This window comes from Lissotriton vulgaris, chromosome 1_1 (assembly GCF_964263255.1).
Source record: "Lissotriton vulgaris chromosome 1_1, aLisVul1.2, whole genome shotgun sequence".
NCBI classification, from domain to species: Eukaryota; Metazoa; Chordata; class Amphibia; order Caudata; family Salamandridae; genus Lissotriton; species Lissotriton vulgaris.
This window is the reverse complement of record NC_141685.1, coordinates 543,133,239-543,151,408: the sequence shown is the minus strand read 5'-3', so window position 1 is coordinate 543,151,408 and position 18,170 is coordinate 543,133,239. Positions and strand designations below refer to the sequence as shown.

The 18,170-nt window shown below is 44.6% G+C and overlaps 1 protein-coding gene across 4 annotated transcripts in view; it reads right to left on the bottom strand.

Moving 5' to 3' along the window:
• EVI5 (ecotropic viral integration site 5) overlaps positions 1-18,170 on the bottom strand; it is a 1,064,947-nt gene that overhangs the window by 840,456 nt on the left and 206,321 nt on the right. For all 4 annotated transcript variants that reach the window (XM_086953930.1, XM_086953933.1, XM_086953929.1 and 1 more), the window contains exon 2: positions 9,156-9,385. In XM_086953930.1, coding sequence (XP_086810056.1) covers positions 9,156-9,304 — 149 coding nt within the window. In that variant the 5' untranslated portion in view covers positions 9,305-9,385. The remainder of the gene's footprint in view (positions 1-9,155; positions 9,386-18,170) is intronic.

Here is an 18,170-nt window from a genome sequence, read left to right as displayed (position 1 = left end):
TGTTTTGTATTATTCATGATTGTTTTTACTGCTGTTTTTAATTTCACTACATGTTTTAAATTTGAATTTTTATCAAAAGAATAAAATTGTATCTTTTTCTACCAGAATCTTATTTGTATTCGCATTAGTTTATATCAGTGTCACCCTTTACTAGCAATATTCTCTAATGTTTTCTATGCTTGTTCATGTTCTTTAATGATTTTTGACGACCTATATATAATCATTACAAGGTATCCCAACTGTATACCTGTCGCCAAATCCGCACTAGTTTTCCCTAGACTCATATTTATACAGTTCTGTCTGATTAGACAACAGGTCCTGTGGACCTGCAAACGTGGGACACCCCATATTTTCTGCTGGGCGGTTCCTCCATAAATTGTAACTTGATCCAAAATACTGTCTCAGTCATTCATTTAAGAAATACTTTATTCTTGCAGACTATGGCTTCTTCCTTACTTATATCCACTTTCATGAATGTATTTTGCTTCCCTTGTCAGATTAGCGCTCCCAGATTCTCAGATATCTATGATTTGAATTTGGCAGACTCGGTTTTCAGATTTCAGAGAAAATTTAACTCCAGAGTGTCAGATATTAAGTCTGAGGGAGGCACAACTTTGGATCGACTTTAGACCTTTCACAGTAGTTCAACACAGAGCAACACAAGAATGCAGATTTGTCCTAACCTAGTGGACTATTACTGGGCCTCGCACCTCCGCTTTGTGGTGGAGTGGGGGTGCGGGAGAGCGAGAAGGGATGGCTGCATATGGACCGAGTGGTGACGGGGTGAACCGTCTGGGATCTCGCATGGCTGCACCGGGAGGCACGTTCTAAGAGCGCATACATAGCAGTACCTACGAGAACTGTCCTAGGGATATGGGACACCATAGCTGTCTCTAGGGGCCTTACCACGTTTCCCTCTCCACATACCCTGATAGCGGGGAATCCGCTCTTCCCGCCGGCCCACTGAACCCGCGCCTTTGACCAATGGACACAAGGGAATTGCAGGGTAATCTGCGACCTGTATGAGGGGGGCGCGTTCAAGACCTTTGACCAGTGTAGGGAGGAATTTCGCATGCCACCGGAAGAGAGAATGCAGCACACTAAGCTGCGGAATTGGGCGTCTGCGGGGGACATATACCAGGCGGCCACCCACGACTTTACTCCCTTTGAGAGATTAGTACGCTCTCTCGGGGGATCAAAAGGGCTGATATCTCAGATTTACAAGATCCTGCAGCACCCGCCGACTGCGCCCTCCCACCCTTACCAGCAACAATGGCAGCTGGCGTCCGGCACAGACATTGAGCCTTCGCAGTGGGATAGACTTTGACGAGACATTCCTAAGGTGTACCGGACCATCCCACAGAGGGAGAATGCCTATAAGCGCCTGACTCAATGGTATTATACACCTCAACGTCTTCACAGGATGTTGCCCCACGTCCTCCCCCCTGTGCTGGAGGTGCCAGTCTGCCCCTGGGGATTTTATTAATATCTGGTGGGCCTGCACATTGTTGAACATCTTTTGGAAGGAGGTCCTTAGCCATATCAAAGGGGTATTGGGGTTTCCACTGCCTGAAGCCACGAGTACAATCCACCTAGGCATCAAACCTGCAGGCCTGAAGGCGCTCACCCGAAGCGATTGGATCTTGACGCTTCAGATGCTGGGAGCGGCTAAGCAGCTTATAGCCCTATATTGGAAGAGAAATGAAGCCCCCCCCAATAGCAGCATGGTTTGTGAGGCTCTGGTATGTCATCACGATGGAGCTTTTTACAGCTCGCTTGCAGGCACGCGACACGCACTTCAAGGCAGTTTGGCAGCCCTTAGTCCAAAATCTTTGCACAGTAGAGCATGCGTGCCACATGCCTACCAGGCTCAGAACACTGCATCTCTTTGAGGATGCCATTGCCGCTTCTGATCCCGGTAGACTGACACAGTAGACCCCTGGAGATGTGGTAGTAGCCGCGGACCCTCTTCCGTCGGCCCCCCTCCCGTCGCACCCTGCTTTCCCTCTCGCTGTGCTCTTTTCTCCCTTCTAACTTCACTTTCCCCTCCTCTTCTCCCCCCCCTTTTTTTTCTCTCTCCCTCATCTCTCTCTCGTTCCTATAATTGTTGGGCCCTGTTGAGCTACCTTTTGGTACGGGGCTAGTCCCCCACTTGACCCTCGACATAGTTTTTAGGGGTCCTGGTTTTTTACATGTTCATACGACAATACACCCAACACACGGAACGCGGCCGGCCCCAGTGGGGTTGTAGGCACAACGCTGTGTATCACTCTGCCTTTCTTCATGAGCCCTTAGGCTCCAATGCTGCATTCCCTCACGGCCAGCCCTGCTTAGGGTTGTAGGCTTAACGCTGTGTTAAAATGGACCTATGGTGTGTGCTACTGCCTGAAAATAAAACAGACTTGAAATAAAGAATGCAGATTTGTTAGGAAAAGGACCTACCAAGATACATTCTTTAGAGTATTATCCTAAAAAGTCAACTAAATCTACAAAAATCAAAGAAAGTGAATCACTGACATGTGTGGACCAGAAAAGACAAGGAAAATAATCAGGTAAGAGCGTCCTTAGTGCTGATCATAAACATAAGTACTCTCAGTGCTTTAAAGGTCCCCCCATCCTCAAAAACTTTATCACTCCCTACAAAGCTACCAGGTCACTCCGGTCGGACCACGAGAATTTCATCACAGTACATAGAGTGAAAAAAGCCCGGTCTGGGGGACGCCGCTTTTCTGTAAATACAGCGAAGCACTGGAATACTCTTCCCCGGAAACTGAGAACAGAACCAAATCTCCTTCTTTTTAGAAAAGCACTGAAAACTTTCCTTTTCCCCTGATCTTTCCGTCTTCTTTTCTACTGCTCCCTCCTGACTGTCTAGGTTCTAGCGCTGGGATGCTCACGGGTTACTACGCGCTCCACAAAAACCTTAAATAAATTTAAAAAAAATTACAAAAATAAATAAAGAAGGTGGCTTTCACTAGTCTAGTGGAGCGCACATACACTAAATTTGCATCTTCCATTTCCTAATACAAAGCAACACCTGACAGGAATGACTTGCTAGTGAAAATCGCCAGTTAGCAGATGGTTCCGCATGTCATTCGTCCAAACAAAAACGCCCCTGAAGTCTTTGCTGGGATGTTAACCTTGTCTTTTCTTCAACTAGTTCACCAACTTATTTTTCCAACACTATTTCCTGCCGATTCCTGAAAGGTGACTTTTTGAAGTTTTATTTATCAATATGCGACTTGAAGTTGAACCTATATTTCTAAAAATTAGCGATTAAGTTTAGCCCACAGAGCCACTGGTTTGTCTTCTCACCGTAGTAGCTCCTATAATCCCTTAGAGGTACCTTTAGGGTTTTATATTACATGGAATAAAATGATATGCTTTCTTTATAACGAATCATTCCAACACAGCCTATTGTTTTAATTTTCTGCTTACTCTCCCATGGTTGTACAACATACATAATCTTGCTCTGTTTGGACTTTTAAACAGTGAAACACTGAGGCCTCACGACTCCAGACTAACTCAAGCAAGATAAATAAAATCTGAGATCTATACAATAATGGACGGGAAATCTCTAGCTTAGGCTTCACCTACGGTTAAAAAAGGGGGGGATATTAGTGGTTTTATAAAATATACAGATTTAAATTTCTCATTTGTAATGGATAATTCAATCCAGCTGCTGCAACAGAATGACTCACTTTCTATTAGAGATCAAATGATTAGACTCTCTGCTTTTAAAAAAAATGAATATTGGCTGCCCAAAACAGGAGGACCAGTTAATATAGGGGTACAGTATGATGAGAAGTTTCATAGTAATTCAGGGTGGATTGAAAAAAAGAATATCAGATAAGAAATATAACCTCATACAAAGTTGTAATGTAGCCATGATGAAATGTGATCTACACCAGTAGGGGGAGAATATTTGAGGGTATGGAGAAGACATGGCAAAATCTACATGCAAGGGAGGGAGAAAGGGACTGGGTCCTCACAGCTCTAACAACAAATAGCATGCCTGCAGAGAAAATATGTCGTACATGAACGTCACTCGTTTCAATTTTATTGATTTAGACCTCCACAGAGATCAACAAATTGAAGTAAATACATATATCATATAAGTTATATAAAATTCAACTATAAACATGTTGATACACCTTTCCTTTTAAAATATAGGTAAAAAAGATTTCACAAATGTATACATATTATAACAAACAATTTCATTTGGTGGAGATTTCGATAAGACATTGGTAGTAGAAAGATTAGATCTGAAACATATGGGTTTTAAGAAACGATTCCCGGCCTCTACCGCCACATTATTAGAACAGGAATAAAATACATGGGTTAAGTCCTGGACTCCTCTATTACATTTATCACAGACTGCTGTGTTTTCACCTGTGTCACTCCAGCTCTTTGTATAAGCCTTTAGAGGTAATATCCCTAAGAGAAGCATAATAATGCTTCGCTGAATACTATGTTCTGGAGTATATCTCACGTACTTTTGGTGAATCTTAAACTCAATAGTAGATACAAAAGACTTATAGTGGGATAGTTGGGAGCAATGTGCCATATCGAGATCATAGCTTAATCGAGGAGTAACATTTTTTAGAAATAGCTTCAAGTGTGCTGGAGACCAGGATTGTGGGATACTTTCGGTACATTGGAAGTACTCTAAGGCTATCTTAAATTTTCTGTTAAAAGTGTATACATTTGTTCCAGACATAAAACTTTAATGTTTTATTAAGGTCTTTAAGAGCCGCCTTCTGCGTGCAGAAGCTTAAATTCCCATCTAATTATGTTGGCCAAAGCTTTTAAAAAAGCACTAAACAAAGTATTTGAACCGGTGTAGCTTGGCTCCGTAGCAGTACTTTATGTAGTAAGTTACCTTTGCATGTATTCAGATAATGCCATCTATTAGTAGGAATATATCTGGTCACATAAGTCCGAGTAGGTCGAATTTGTGCCCGATAGATTTCGAGAAGAGAATGAAAGTGTCTCTTTCCGGAAGAGGATTAAAATCTCTCAAGGGTGTTTATGAGCTTTTGCTTTTTGATCCACATGCTGAAAGTGGGAAGAGGCTTCGAGGAATTGTGTAAATACTAGCCCTAATTAAGTGTAGGGGCAGGGATCAGTTTTATTGTTGGGCAAGGGGGGTTGGGGGGGGCACTCAGGGCTGTCTGCAGAATACTTACCAGTCCAAAATGCGACAGATGGAACTCATGATTTTAGGAATATGCAAGATATGCAATGTGATGCACTAAAGAGACCATGCTTGGTGTTTACTTTACCGCAATCAGCGGATCAACTGTATGACATATAAAAAGCAATAAAGTTGGTTTAAAAAAAAATGGGTCCATCTTTTGAAATTGCAAAAGTGTATCATATTGCCCCGGACATAAGAAAAGGATCATTTGCCGTCAGGCATTCTGGAAATAAATTCTTGGTCCCCCTCAAAGAAATAAATATTTAAAATGACAGAAGACAATCTCCACTGCAACATTGAGGTAATAAGGTTCCACTGTTCATGGCCCTTCATCAGGCTGTAGAGAAAAACAGTGACATTGATTGCTACAGATTGGTTTTCTTTTTGGCACAGCCTTGCAGATAATAACAAATATTTCACATCTCCTCACTGGAAGGAGGACACTATTATTGGACTTCCTCAGAGGAACAAAAGTAGAAGACTGCGATTGGGACGGGAAGCAAAGACTAGAAATAGCTAAAAGGTATAACATCAACAAGGCAAAAAGGGATGGTTTTAGTATGAAGACACTTAGAATGTGTACTGACTCCAGTTGTTATGAGCTGGCATCACAGAAAACATTTGCCAGGGTACCCATAATATCACCATCTTAACTGTTTTCCTGGAGCATCAAGCACTGATGTATGTGCTTAAGAGTGCATGCTAATTGCCACTTCCTGGAGTACGGTAAAGTGAGGGTGTGTCTCAAAGGATACTAACTTACCTCAATAACAGGAGGTGTAAGGAGGACGGGAGGTGATAGCAAGAAGAGGTACATGATCAGTTTTCTTCAAGGTGGTGTAACAATGAACGAAGATAAGAGACAGCTGATATCCAGAACTGAGGAGGCTTTGGCTAAGGAAAAGGCAAGGTAGGACATTTTGAGATGAGAGAATGGTGGGGTGAATAGGCAAATTGAAGGTTTTGGGGATGAAATGGCTACTTTCCATTCTATGAAGTTAGAGCAATCCAAATGCTTAAAATATGCATGGAAGGTGTCAAAGATCACAATTATCCTTGTAGAATGTAGAATAAAGATGCTTTTGAGAGATGATATAGGAGCCTATTTGTGGAGGAGAACATTTACATGCTCATATTCTAACTGAACCGATCCATCTATTTAACCTCACACATAGCTCGATTGCTACATGGCCACTCTCCACATTGCATGCCATAGGCCAGCAAGTTAGCCACAAAGGATGAAGAGCTTTACTCTTACACCCGACCCCAAAATACACAGAGCATACACATGCATTGACCACATCCTGTTCTGTAGCGCCGTCAGCTGAATGGCTGCTAAAACCTCTAGCGTTTGGAGAGTTTGGACAAAGTAGTTCCCCTGAAAACTATACAAAACAAACAACACCTTCAGAAGGTGGGAAGTTTCAACAATGATGTGAAATCGGAAAGAGTTTTAAATTAAATGGTGCCTTGAATGTGTGAGTGAGGAGTTTGAAATTAGCGTGTTGTTTGAGTCGGGAATTCAGTGAGGTGTGGTGTTGAGGGAGTTTGGTGTGGGAGGTTCAGGATGAGTCTGGCTCCCGAGTTCTGGATGGTTTGTAGTTTGCTAGTGAGCTTACATTCACCCATTATAGCTGTAATTTTCACCAAATAGTTTATCTGCAGTTTTTGAAAGGAGATCAGACTTGCCTCTGCTGTTTTCTTTCTGTATTGAAGGACTGTGTGGGAAAGTGCCTGCTTAATAAGCTCTTTAGCTTTCGACCAATGTTTATCTCCTATATTTACATAAACACAAGCAATAAACACAAGCATCCTTTGGTTAAGCGGAATTACTCATTTGGTTATAAGGAGGGTTTAGTCCTCAAAACAGGATGTTTACTGATTTTGATTTTGATGGGAATCAGCCTTGCAGCTTTGCCTTGATGTGGGTGTACCAGCAAGGTGTGTTTCATTCAGGTTCCACTTGTCCGTACCCCTCGTTCTCATCTGCCCTTCCCTACCACCTAGAAAAGCAGCATGGTCAAGAAAGACATTTATGGTTTCTCTCTTTCTTATGCCACTGTAGTAGTTCCAGATGGCACCTCATACCTCTCCAGAGATGCCAGACCGAAAAAGTCTCATTCTTTACTAGAAACGCATTATCTTCTTACCCTAACCCTTTTCTTGTCAAACAAGGTCAGTAGAAATATTTGTGGAAGTGCTCAAGCTCTCGCTTGAACAGCCAAGGGGTTAATCTTGGTTGGTGATATTATTCAAATACCTAAAGATCGTAGTAGACAGATCTCCTATACTTAGTGGATGTACAGTTTGATCCCAAGGCCCTGTTTATCTCAATCAAGTAAATTAGCTTATTGGTGAATTAGGTAGAAGTTCTCAACCATCTAAACCTATTCTGCCTGTTTCCAAGCTGTGGTTTAGCTAGTCTTTTGCCAACTCTTTTTTACTGAGTTGATCTATTCCAAAAGTTTGTCTTTTATGCCTGCTTCAATTCACTTAATGACACCAAGCATTTTTCTCTTTCCTCTAGTGTTTGGTCTCCATTATATTCACTGTATTTTGTCATTGTTGTGAAATTTACTTCTAGCATTTTAGTAAATCTGCATTGCAATGTAGCCGGAGCAGTGCTATGGAGCAACTGCATCTACTGATGATGGTGAAATTCAGTTTTACAAGAATCTGTCATATCGTCTTAAATGTGTTGTTTAAATGAGCCAAGCACAGTATTATAGCCTTTGTTTAATTGCCTCGATTTCCCATTCTCCTCTTACTACAGTCGACACTGTTGGTTTGATCGTTCCACAGTTTATGTGCAAGACTCCTGAGCAGTGTTTATATCTAGAGAGCTGCAATCTGTCACTTGCATGAATTGTTAATGCTGCCAAACGGCCACTTAGGCTGTTAAGCAGCCTTTCCCATCAGGTTTTAGATTGTAGTCAGTGCTCTCACGTTCCCTTCCACCAAAAGTTAGATCTAATCCTGTCCTGTTTAATTCTTCTTAATTGTTTCCCCATATAAGTAGCATTAACTGGTCTACGTGTCTGTCATAGGTGGGCCCAAAATTGCTGTCTTTGGTATGCTCCTTGAATGGGTTTTGATTATGTGTTTACCCTTTGGCTCAGTTACTAATATGCCTCACTATCCCTCAACCAGGCATTCTTTCCAATCTACTCTGTCACTTGGGTCTCTTTTGCAATATTTCAGCATATGCCTAAAATCCCACAATTACCGGTTCTGCCAATACCCTTCCTGCAACTTTGTCTTTAAACAAGGGTGGCTCACCACTCAACGTCTTACCCGTTGTAGGACACGGGTTGTACGTCCATATCTTTGCAGAGAAGTAGTATATCACGAATCAAACAAAATAAGAAACAGACATATGTATTATTCCAGACCAGAAACGCCCTCTGGCAAACCAATAAAAACCTGAAACATGCATGTAAAATGTTATAAAGTCTTCAACATAAACACTGGCCTATCTGACTAAGCCAATGGCAATAACCATAAAATCAAATTAGAGAAGAGGGTTACATTGGAAGGGAGTATAATACTTTGAACTATGTTTAATAGAGGATCTAAGTTGAATGTCATAAAGGGAAGCGCTATGCTCCACTTGGGGTCTGCCCAAGAAAAACTACTACAGAGAGAATGGTCATTTGTACTCTACCTTTGCATTGTGCAGAACAAATATTCAAAACATTAATGTTGGGAGTTGTGTCTCTCTATATCGAAGAAGGTGCATGACATCAATGAACATTCCCTATGGTAATAAATCTGCTTTGTGAAAAGCATATGAAACTAGTTATTGGACCATGCACTTGTTCAACTAAAACAAAAAATATTTTGAGCATCTGTGTACAAAACAGAGTGAATGATTTATAACACGTGTACGTCACACAAAAATAATTGGGTTCTAGAATTCACAACAAAGTAAATAAATACATTATTTTTAACTTACCTATTTTGCTCCTCTAATTTTGCTAAAAGCTCAACTTCATCTGGACTCAGCTGTGATGGGGAAGTTGGAGAAACTGCTGGTGTCGACTGAGTGGTAGACGAGGATGTAGTGTGTAATGAAGCAGGTGGACTTGCCACCTGACTGGCCATTTGACTGACAGTATGCGATACTGTGTTCTTCACCCATGAGAGAGTAGAACTCAACTTTTCTGTAACCTTGTCTGTCGCCACCTATAAGCAAAGAAATGCACTTTAAAGTACAAAACAAACCAAGCAATACACACTGCTAATGTGAGGAGAGTATGATACTGAAAAAAATGTCAAATGCTCCCGTTAGTCAAATTTCTGAAATAACATTTACCGACCTGCTGTATTAGGCTTTACAAAGTATGACAAAGTCTGCTAGTTTAAATCTTTCAAAAAATAAGCAACCAACTGTAAAGCTTTAATGAACACAGGAAAATTGCATTTACCAACTAGATCGACATTTCAACAACAGCAAGTCACACAAATGTTGTTCTACATAAACGTCTGATAATCAAAATAATTTCCCTAATCTCTTGATTTCTGTCAAGAATCAACATTTTAAATAGTATTTTAGAGCACTGAGGTCCCCTGCACCACAAACTCCACTAATCTCGAGGCTATTTGGATCACAGAGAGCCTATGATGGCAGCCGAGTCCAGTGACTCAGATGCTCAGAGATTTACTTGGAAATAAATCTTACGTCGGGCCTCCTTCCAATTAGCAAATAGTTGGGCTCAAAATTACTATATTATATTTTATTAATATATATATATATATATATATATGAAGTAGAAGAGGTTTTTAGGTCTCGTGACCTACAATGCGCACAAGCGCATTGAGGGAACAAGAATTCAAGTGGCCAAAATCATCGTCAAACCAAGGGCTTTCAGCCCCATGGTTTTCAAGAAGTTCACGCGAATCACGTGAGCAAACAAGCACGCGCATTCAGGGCCAGCCCAGCACATCAAAGGGCTTCTCCTCCCCTAATTATTCATGGCCGGCCGCCGGTCGTACTTTCAGTTTCCCGGCCTTGTTTGTAACAGTAACGAGCAAGTCTATTTCAAACGCTTTGCATGCTACTTAAATGTTTCTTTATTAAATACCCTGCTTTATTTATCACTAGAAGCTCTTCCTTCGCTGGGCTGGATTTTTTTCGACATGATTTATCTCCTACGATACATTTTCTGAATGGGTTGCATGCGTCTATTTTGAACTTAGATGGCCAGCCCAGCACATCAAAGGGCTTCTCCTCTCCTAATTAGTCATGGCCGGCCGCAGGTCGGCCGTACTTTCAGTTTCCCGGCCTTGTTTGTAACAGTAACGAGCAACTAAACTAAAGCGCCCTCTCAGGCTGTCCACCTTATATTTAGCAAAGTTGAGTGCCAGGTTGACATATGGTTTTGTTACAATTGCGTACTTTGAAAGTGTCCAACCAAAGATGAGTAATTACATGACTTATCGAGAAATTACAAGAAAACATAATTAGCATAAATTAAGCAACGTGCACGATTACGAATTATATATTTTTTAGTTTTTGGAAGCCCGCATCTGAAACATGGAACACGTAAAGGCTCACCGGCCGTGTCCTAATCTAGGCCTTTATCAAGAATGTTCTGTATTGTGGAGCAGGCCTGGCCAAAGGGTGCATTGTGATTTCAAAAAATGATACAACACTCTATTTGGAGACCCCGGCGGAACTGGCACGGTTAGCAACATTTGCACGACAAATTCATGGAATCATAAGCAAAGACCCACTACTAGTCTAAAGGCAGTCGGAAAGTTAAAGATTGTGGCCATATATCAATTCTTAATGGTTTTATTATTTCTAGTTGAATCATAGTATTTCTAGATCATCCAAATGAAATGACATTTTGGGGTTTTAACTATGAACTAATAACATTCCCCACGGGATACATTGTGTACGGCTTTCATAACAATTTGCATTAATTGAAACAAAAACATGTATTTATTAATTCAATCAATCATTCATTCACTGTACTGTACTGTACCTATACCCAGGAGGACATTCTATGTTTGCAGGTAACATGCACAAATGCCCCCATCTAGCATAGTAACACTCACCCTCACACCCTCTCACCCCCTCACCCTCACACCCCCTCACTCACCCTCACACCCCTCACTCACCCTCACACCCCCTCACTCACCCTCACACCCCCTAACTCACCCTCACACCCTCATCCTCATACCCTCACCCCCTCACCCTCAACACCCTCTCACCATCACTCACCCTCTCACCCTCACTCACCCTCACCCCCTCACACCCCCACACACCCTCACAGCCCCTCACCCTCACACACCTCCTCACCCTCACACCACCTCACTCTCACTCACCCTCACACCACCTCACTCACTCACCCTCACACCCCCTCATCCTCACCCTCACACCCCCTCACCCTCACTATCACACACCCTCACTCACCCTCACACCCCACACCCTCACACCCCTCACTCTCACTCACAAACCCTCACCCTCACACACCCTCACACCCCCTCATCCTCACACACCCTCACCCACACACACCCTCACCCACACACACCCTCACCCACACACCCCCTCACCCTTACACCCCCTCACCCTACTCACCCTCAAACACACTCACACACCCTCACAAGCATATCATAACAAAACATAGCACAGCATAACAAAACACAGCATAGCATAGCATAACAAAAAAAAGCATAGGATAGCAAAACATAGCATAGCATACCAAAACAAAGCATAGGCTAGCAAAACAAAACATAGCATAACAAAACAAAACATAGCATAGCAAAACACAACAAAGCATAGCATAACAAAATATAGCATAGTATAACAAAACATAGCATAGCATAACAAAACACAACAAACATAGCAAAACAAAACACAGCATAGCATAACAAAACATAGCATAGCAAAACAGCAAAACACAACAAAACATAGCATAGCATAACAAAACACAACAAAATGTAGCATACATAAAACATAGCATTGCAAAGCATAGCAAAACATAGCATTGCATAACAAGCACTGGCGTTGCCAATAGGTCTCGTAGTAGGAAAGTTGGAGCTATTACAATTTCAAATAACAATGCCTTTTATTTTTGTTTTCATTTTAAAAACATAAAGGGCTTAGTCATTTACAAAACCAATTGCTCCAACTTTCCTACTGCGAGACCTATTGGCAACACCAGTGCTTGTTTTTTATTACTGCATATGCCTTATCATAACTCCTGGGGCAGAATCTTTCCCTATAAACATCTGGAAAACCTGGAGAATATGTCCTGCCACTTGAACATTAGAAATACAGGGGTCCCACTCAACACAGAAAAAGATTATATAAAATGGTACGTCAAGCACTTTGTATATAGTTCCTTGAAGTCAATAGCTCCGTCCGGGGCTATCACAGCGTTGTAATCAACAAATCCCAATAGGCGTCACAGGCCAGCTACGGTGTCGAGGAGACCCGTAAAACAATACCTTTGTAGATACAGGGCGTCGGACCTTGCGGTGAGCTCTGGAGGAGCGGCATCAGCAGGCAGTAGTTACGGAAGTCAATGCATGAGTCGTCGGGCCCTTGAAGTCACACGTGTTGCAGGGCAAACTCCTTAAGTTTGAAATCAGTAGCGCCAGTGTCGCAGGTGTGACATGCGGTGCCCTCAGGTCGCAGTGCAGGCAGCGGCTCGGTGATGGTTGTCCAGTGGCGTCGGTGAGACCAAGGCTGAGGTGCAAATCAGGGCTGTGCTCGTTATGGTGCAGAAAGGTCACAGTGCAAGCAGCCGCGTTGGGGGGGTACCTTGGGCCTACATGAGGGGTGCTTTACATGTAAGAAAAGGGAAAGTTTGGGCCTGGCAAGTGGGTGCACTTGCCAGGTCGTCATGGCAGTAAAAACTGCATGCAGACACTGCAGTGGCAGGTCTGAGAAACCTTTGAAAGGCTGCCTGTGTGGGTGGCACAATCAGTGCTGCAGGCCCACTAGCAGCATTTGATTTACAGGCCCGAGCACCCACGGTGCACTGTACTAGGGACTTAGTAGTAAATCAAATAAGCCAATCATGGAAACACCAATCGGTAAAGTCAATTTTAAATCTACGCTTAGACGTTGCTGGCATGAGCTTAGGTTGAAGGAGCTTCTCGCCGCCCTAGAGGCCTGCCCTCCAACACTAAGCACGGATCCTGAACAGGCCTATAAAACATTCTGTGAATGGCTCATATGTGCTTTAGACTCCCTCATCCCGGTGAAGCAGCCTGTTGGTAGCTGTACTAGATCTAATCCCTGGTATAATGATTCCCTGGCTAGCATGCGTAGTGCCTGTAAAAAACTTGAGCGGGTCTGGAGAAAGAATTACGACCCAGAGGGAAAAAAAAGGTACCAGGACGGGATTAAAGCCTACCACAAAGCGATACATTTGTCACGGTCTGCTTACCTCACGGATTAAATTAAGGCTAGTAAAAACCCTAATAAATTTTTACATTTTTAGTGATTTTAAAAATAGGAAAAAAAACCCTTCCCATACATTCACATCAGGCGAGCAGTGTGAAGTGCTGGCCAAATTCTTTGTCCTGAATGTGGATACCATCTACAAATCTTTCCCCAGCTGCCCTACAGATCAGGTAGCCACCCCGGTTCCTCTGCCTATTAACACTTTATCGGCTATTCCCACCATTACGGAGGATGAGCTTCTTGCTCTAAGTAGTAGGGTCAAATCAGGATCTCCTTTAGACCCTATGCGGCCGTATCTCGTCAGGGACTGTTTTCCGGTCCTTCTCGACCCTTTATGCCAAGTGATCAACTCCTCTTTTATCTCGGCTGTGGTACCACAATCTTGAAAACTAGCCAGGGTGGTCCCCCTGCTGAAAAAATCCCCCTTGACCCCACTAAACCTGAACATTTCAGGCTGATAACTCTCCTGCCCTGGGTCGCCAAAGTGGCGGAGGCCCACACCAACAACATCCTCTCGAGCTTTTTGAACAGCAATAGCATTCTGGATCCCTCTCAGACGGGTTTCCGCCCCGGACATAGTACCGAGACCGCACTCCTGGTGGTATGCGAACATCTGCGGTCTATCTTGGATGAGGGTCAAACCGCGGCGCTGATCTTGCTTGATCTCAGCGCTGCGTTTGATACCGTCTCCCATCAGATCCTACTGCGCCGCCTGGAGGAGGCTGGGGTAGCGGGCCTGGCCCTGGACTGGTTTCGTTCCTTTCTTGCAGACAGGGCGTTTCAGGTCACAGATCACCCTTTTCTTTCCCATGTCCATCTTAGCAAGCAAGGGGTTCCTCAAGGCTCAGCCTTGAGCCCCTGCCTGTTTAACCTCTATGTCCAGTCTTTGGCGAGAGTAGCGCGTGAAGTTGGCTTGACCTTGGCGTCATATGCCGACGACACACAACTGGTGGTAGCCCTCTCAGATGGCGGTGTCCATGGACCTGCGCAGTTTCGGACTGGGCTTGAGGTGATTGCTGAGTGGATGACCACTAACTGTTTACAACTTAATGCTAGTAAAGCTGAGGTGCTGTTGGTGGGTAGAAACAAGGACCTTTGGAGCACTCAGTGGTGGCCGACATCTATGGGTAATGCTCCAACCCCGAAGCCAGTGGTAAAAAATCTGGGGATCTGGCTGGATTCCACTCTTGGGTTCCAGGAACACACAAAAAAGTTGGCTGGCACTTGTTTCGGTCTCTAACGCGGCCTTAGGCCCATCCTTGGATTTTTTGATCCTGCCACACGCCAGCTGATGGTTCAGGCTACTATCCTCTCGCGCATAGACTATGCGAATTCCCTTCTGTTAGGGGCTAATAAGGTGGATGTGCACCGCTTCCAGAGAGTTCAAAAAGCTGCTGCACGGGTCTTGCTTGGGTTCCCTAGATTTTGTTCTACATCGGGCACCATCAGGCGACTCCATTGGCTGCCCGTGCAAAAAAGGATTGAATTTAAAGCACTTTGCTTAGCGTTTAAAATCTTCAAATTTTCTTCCCCAGAAATTCTATCTAAACTGCTGACCCCATACGTTCCCAACCGCCAATTATGTTCAGCAGAGCAGCTGTTGGCTGTGGTCCCCTGGGTGAAACGTGCTAGAGCCGGGGGGAGGTCTTTCTGTCATTTGGCCGCGAGGCTGTGGAACTCCCTTCCTGCTCAGATCCGCCATCTGGATGGTTTGTTCCCTTTCCGTAAGGCCATTAAAACTTTTTTGTTCCCCTGTTAATAACTCTGCTACCTCTGCTTTTGCCTCTAGCGCCGGGACGCCCCTTTGCTGGGGCAGCTGCGCGCTTTATAAAATTACCTAATAATAACAATAATAATAAACACAATTTACATGGAAAGCACATGCATTTTTACCTCTGCTATTCAGTGATAAAGTGCCCAGAGTCATAAAACCAACAAAAACAAGATAAAAAACAAGAGGCAAAAAGCAAAAGGTCTGGGGGTAAACTCGCTAAAAAAGCAAAGTCTAAGACTCCTCAGAGCCCAGCAAAAAGGCTGGGGTGGACATTCTCCTTGCACACAAATTCCGGGGGCAAGTCCTCTGGGTCCAGACAGAGATCCCAGGAAGACTGTTAGCACTCCAAGTGTTCCTAGGCACATACATGTTCATACTGGCCACCCTATAAGCTCCTAATGAGCATCAGGAGCAATTTATCAGTGACCCCATCAGCCAACTCCTTACACAGGCAGATTGCAACATACTAGGGCATTGGGGAGGACTTTATCCTAGTACCACACTCCCAACTAGACCGATCTACACAAAGACAGGGACAAACCGGAGCACTATTGGCTAACCGACTAAAATGTCTAATGTAAGTAGGGCTGGCAGACGTCTGATGAACACCGCTCCAACTCTTACTTCTCAGCTTTCCATCAGACCAATGCTATGCTTGATTACTTTTTGGCGGAACCCCAAATCCATGCCGCAACCACCCAGACCATGATAGGAGTTGCAGCAATATTGTACCACTCCCCTATACGATTTACCTTTAGAACCCTCCCCCCTAATCGAACATACCACGCCCATAAGTGGAGACTTAACGACCAACTCCTAACTTATGACTATGCTAACAGAAATTTGAGCCACCATACAACAATGTATGTGCATAAATGATACTCCAGAAGTATACATCACACTTATGGGACACTGAAAGCTGTAGTGCAAGGGATCTTACTGGTGATCGCATCCGGCCTTAAGAAAACTAGGAGAGAGAAATACACAGAACCAGAACAGCGAGTGTATATGTTACTAACTAGGAAACAACTAAAAAGCACAAGACTATGACATACCTTAATATGCACTTGTACGCCCTAGATAAAAATACTACACAGTAGGCAATAAAGCGTGACATTTCCCTGCTTTTAAGTGAAGTGCCAAAATTCATGAAAGCAGAATTTTAGAATTAAAGTAGAGAGATACCCAGAGTATTACTACAGACAGTGCAAATGCCTTCAAACACTTCTATACTACACTCTACACGGCGGAAGAGATAGGAGGGGCAGATGCACTTGCATACCTTTCCAAAGCATCAGCATGAGCCTACTCCCCTCCAAAATCACAATACCTAGAAGCAGTTATCCAAGCAGAATAATTCCTCGTAGCCATTTTGAAACTCCAGCCGGGCAAGGCCCCAGGGCTTAAAGTATTTCCCAAGACCTTCTAAACTAAATTAGGCTCCACACTGGAGCCCATCCTCATCCGACTGTTTAACTCAGTCAGAGACACAGGCACACTCACAGACAACTAGGTGTGTGATCCAGAAGCCAGGGAGGTGTTGGACAGGCCACGTGACGGGCCGCTCTCCCCCGGCTCGACCAAGCCCGAGCCAGTCATACAAGCACCACACCCCACCATTGCACGTCCTACGTCCCCTCAGGGACACCTGCCCCCGAGCATGATAACCTCGTGGGTCCGATCCACGGCCGACCCACGCGCCCAGCCCGGGCCGCCATCTTGGACACTTCGCCACGAGGCCGCCTGGCCCCCGATCGACCTCAACCCTGGGCCTAGCCCGGCCTCAGACATTCCGGCACCACCCTCCACCCAGGAGGTGAGCGAGCTACTTGGCCAGTCAATGGGAGAAAGAGGTGTCGATGGTTCTCCCCCGGCCAGTGCCGCTCGCCCATCGCCTCCCCGGGCGCTGGCTCCACCCCCCTGCTGGGTGTCTGGGCTCCCTCATCCCGGACCTCCCGACCTCCAAGTGCGAGGGTCCGGACATCAAAGCACGCCAGCCCTATAACTGGGGCAGCTCCAGAACAGGAAGGCAGTTGTATCTTGGAGTCGAGAGACGAAAGAAGAACTCATCCTGGACGGACTACTGGCGCTGCCGTAGCTCTGTCCTGTGCACCATCATCCTGCCTGGTGGCGCTGCCACAGCCGTCGTAACCTTCATCCTTCACCGTCGTCCGGATCTGCTGGCGAGGCCGCGGACCGTTGTAACTGTCATCTGCATCGGGACCTGCTTGGCTTCTCCACGGCCCGTCGACCATCCTTCATCCATCTCGGGACCTGCTTGGCTTCTCCACGGCCCGTCGACCACCCTTCATCCATCTCGGGACCTGCTTGGCTCCTCCACGGCCCGATCAGCAACCACGCCGAGCTCGAGGATTGAGAGCTATTGAACTCATTGGTAACTAAGACTGTCCCGCTACCCTTTTCCTCAACCAGAGATCAGAACCGAGGGGACCCCTGAGTCCAGACCTCCTTGTATTATATCATCGTAACCTAAGAAGTGCATATAAAGTCTCGTTAACCTTCAATCTTGTGTGGTGTCCGTCTGTGGGGGGGAAGTTACTTATCTGTACAGTCGTTGGAGACGGCTCTCCCTGGAGACCTCTCCCCGTAATCTCGGCCGACCCTCCCGGTCCGTCTAACATTGGTGGCCAGCGGCGCGATCCGAATCACCGCATAACGTACAGAGAGTAGCTCACCCCACAACGAACAACAATGTCGACTAAAGAGAGCGGATCAACTGAGAAGTTCCAAATGGAAAAGCTAGAGGAATACAG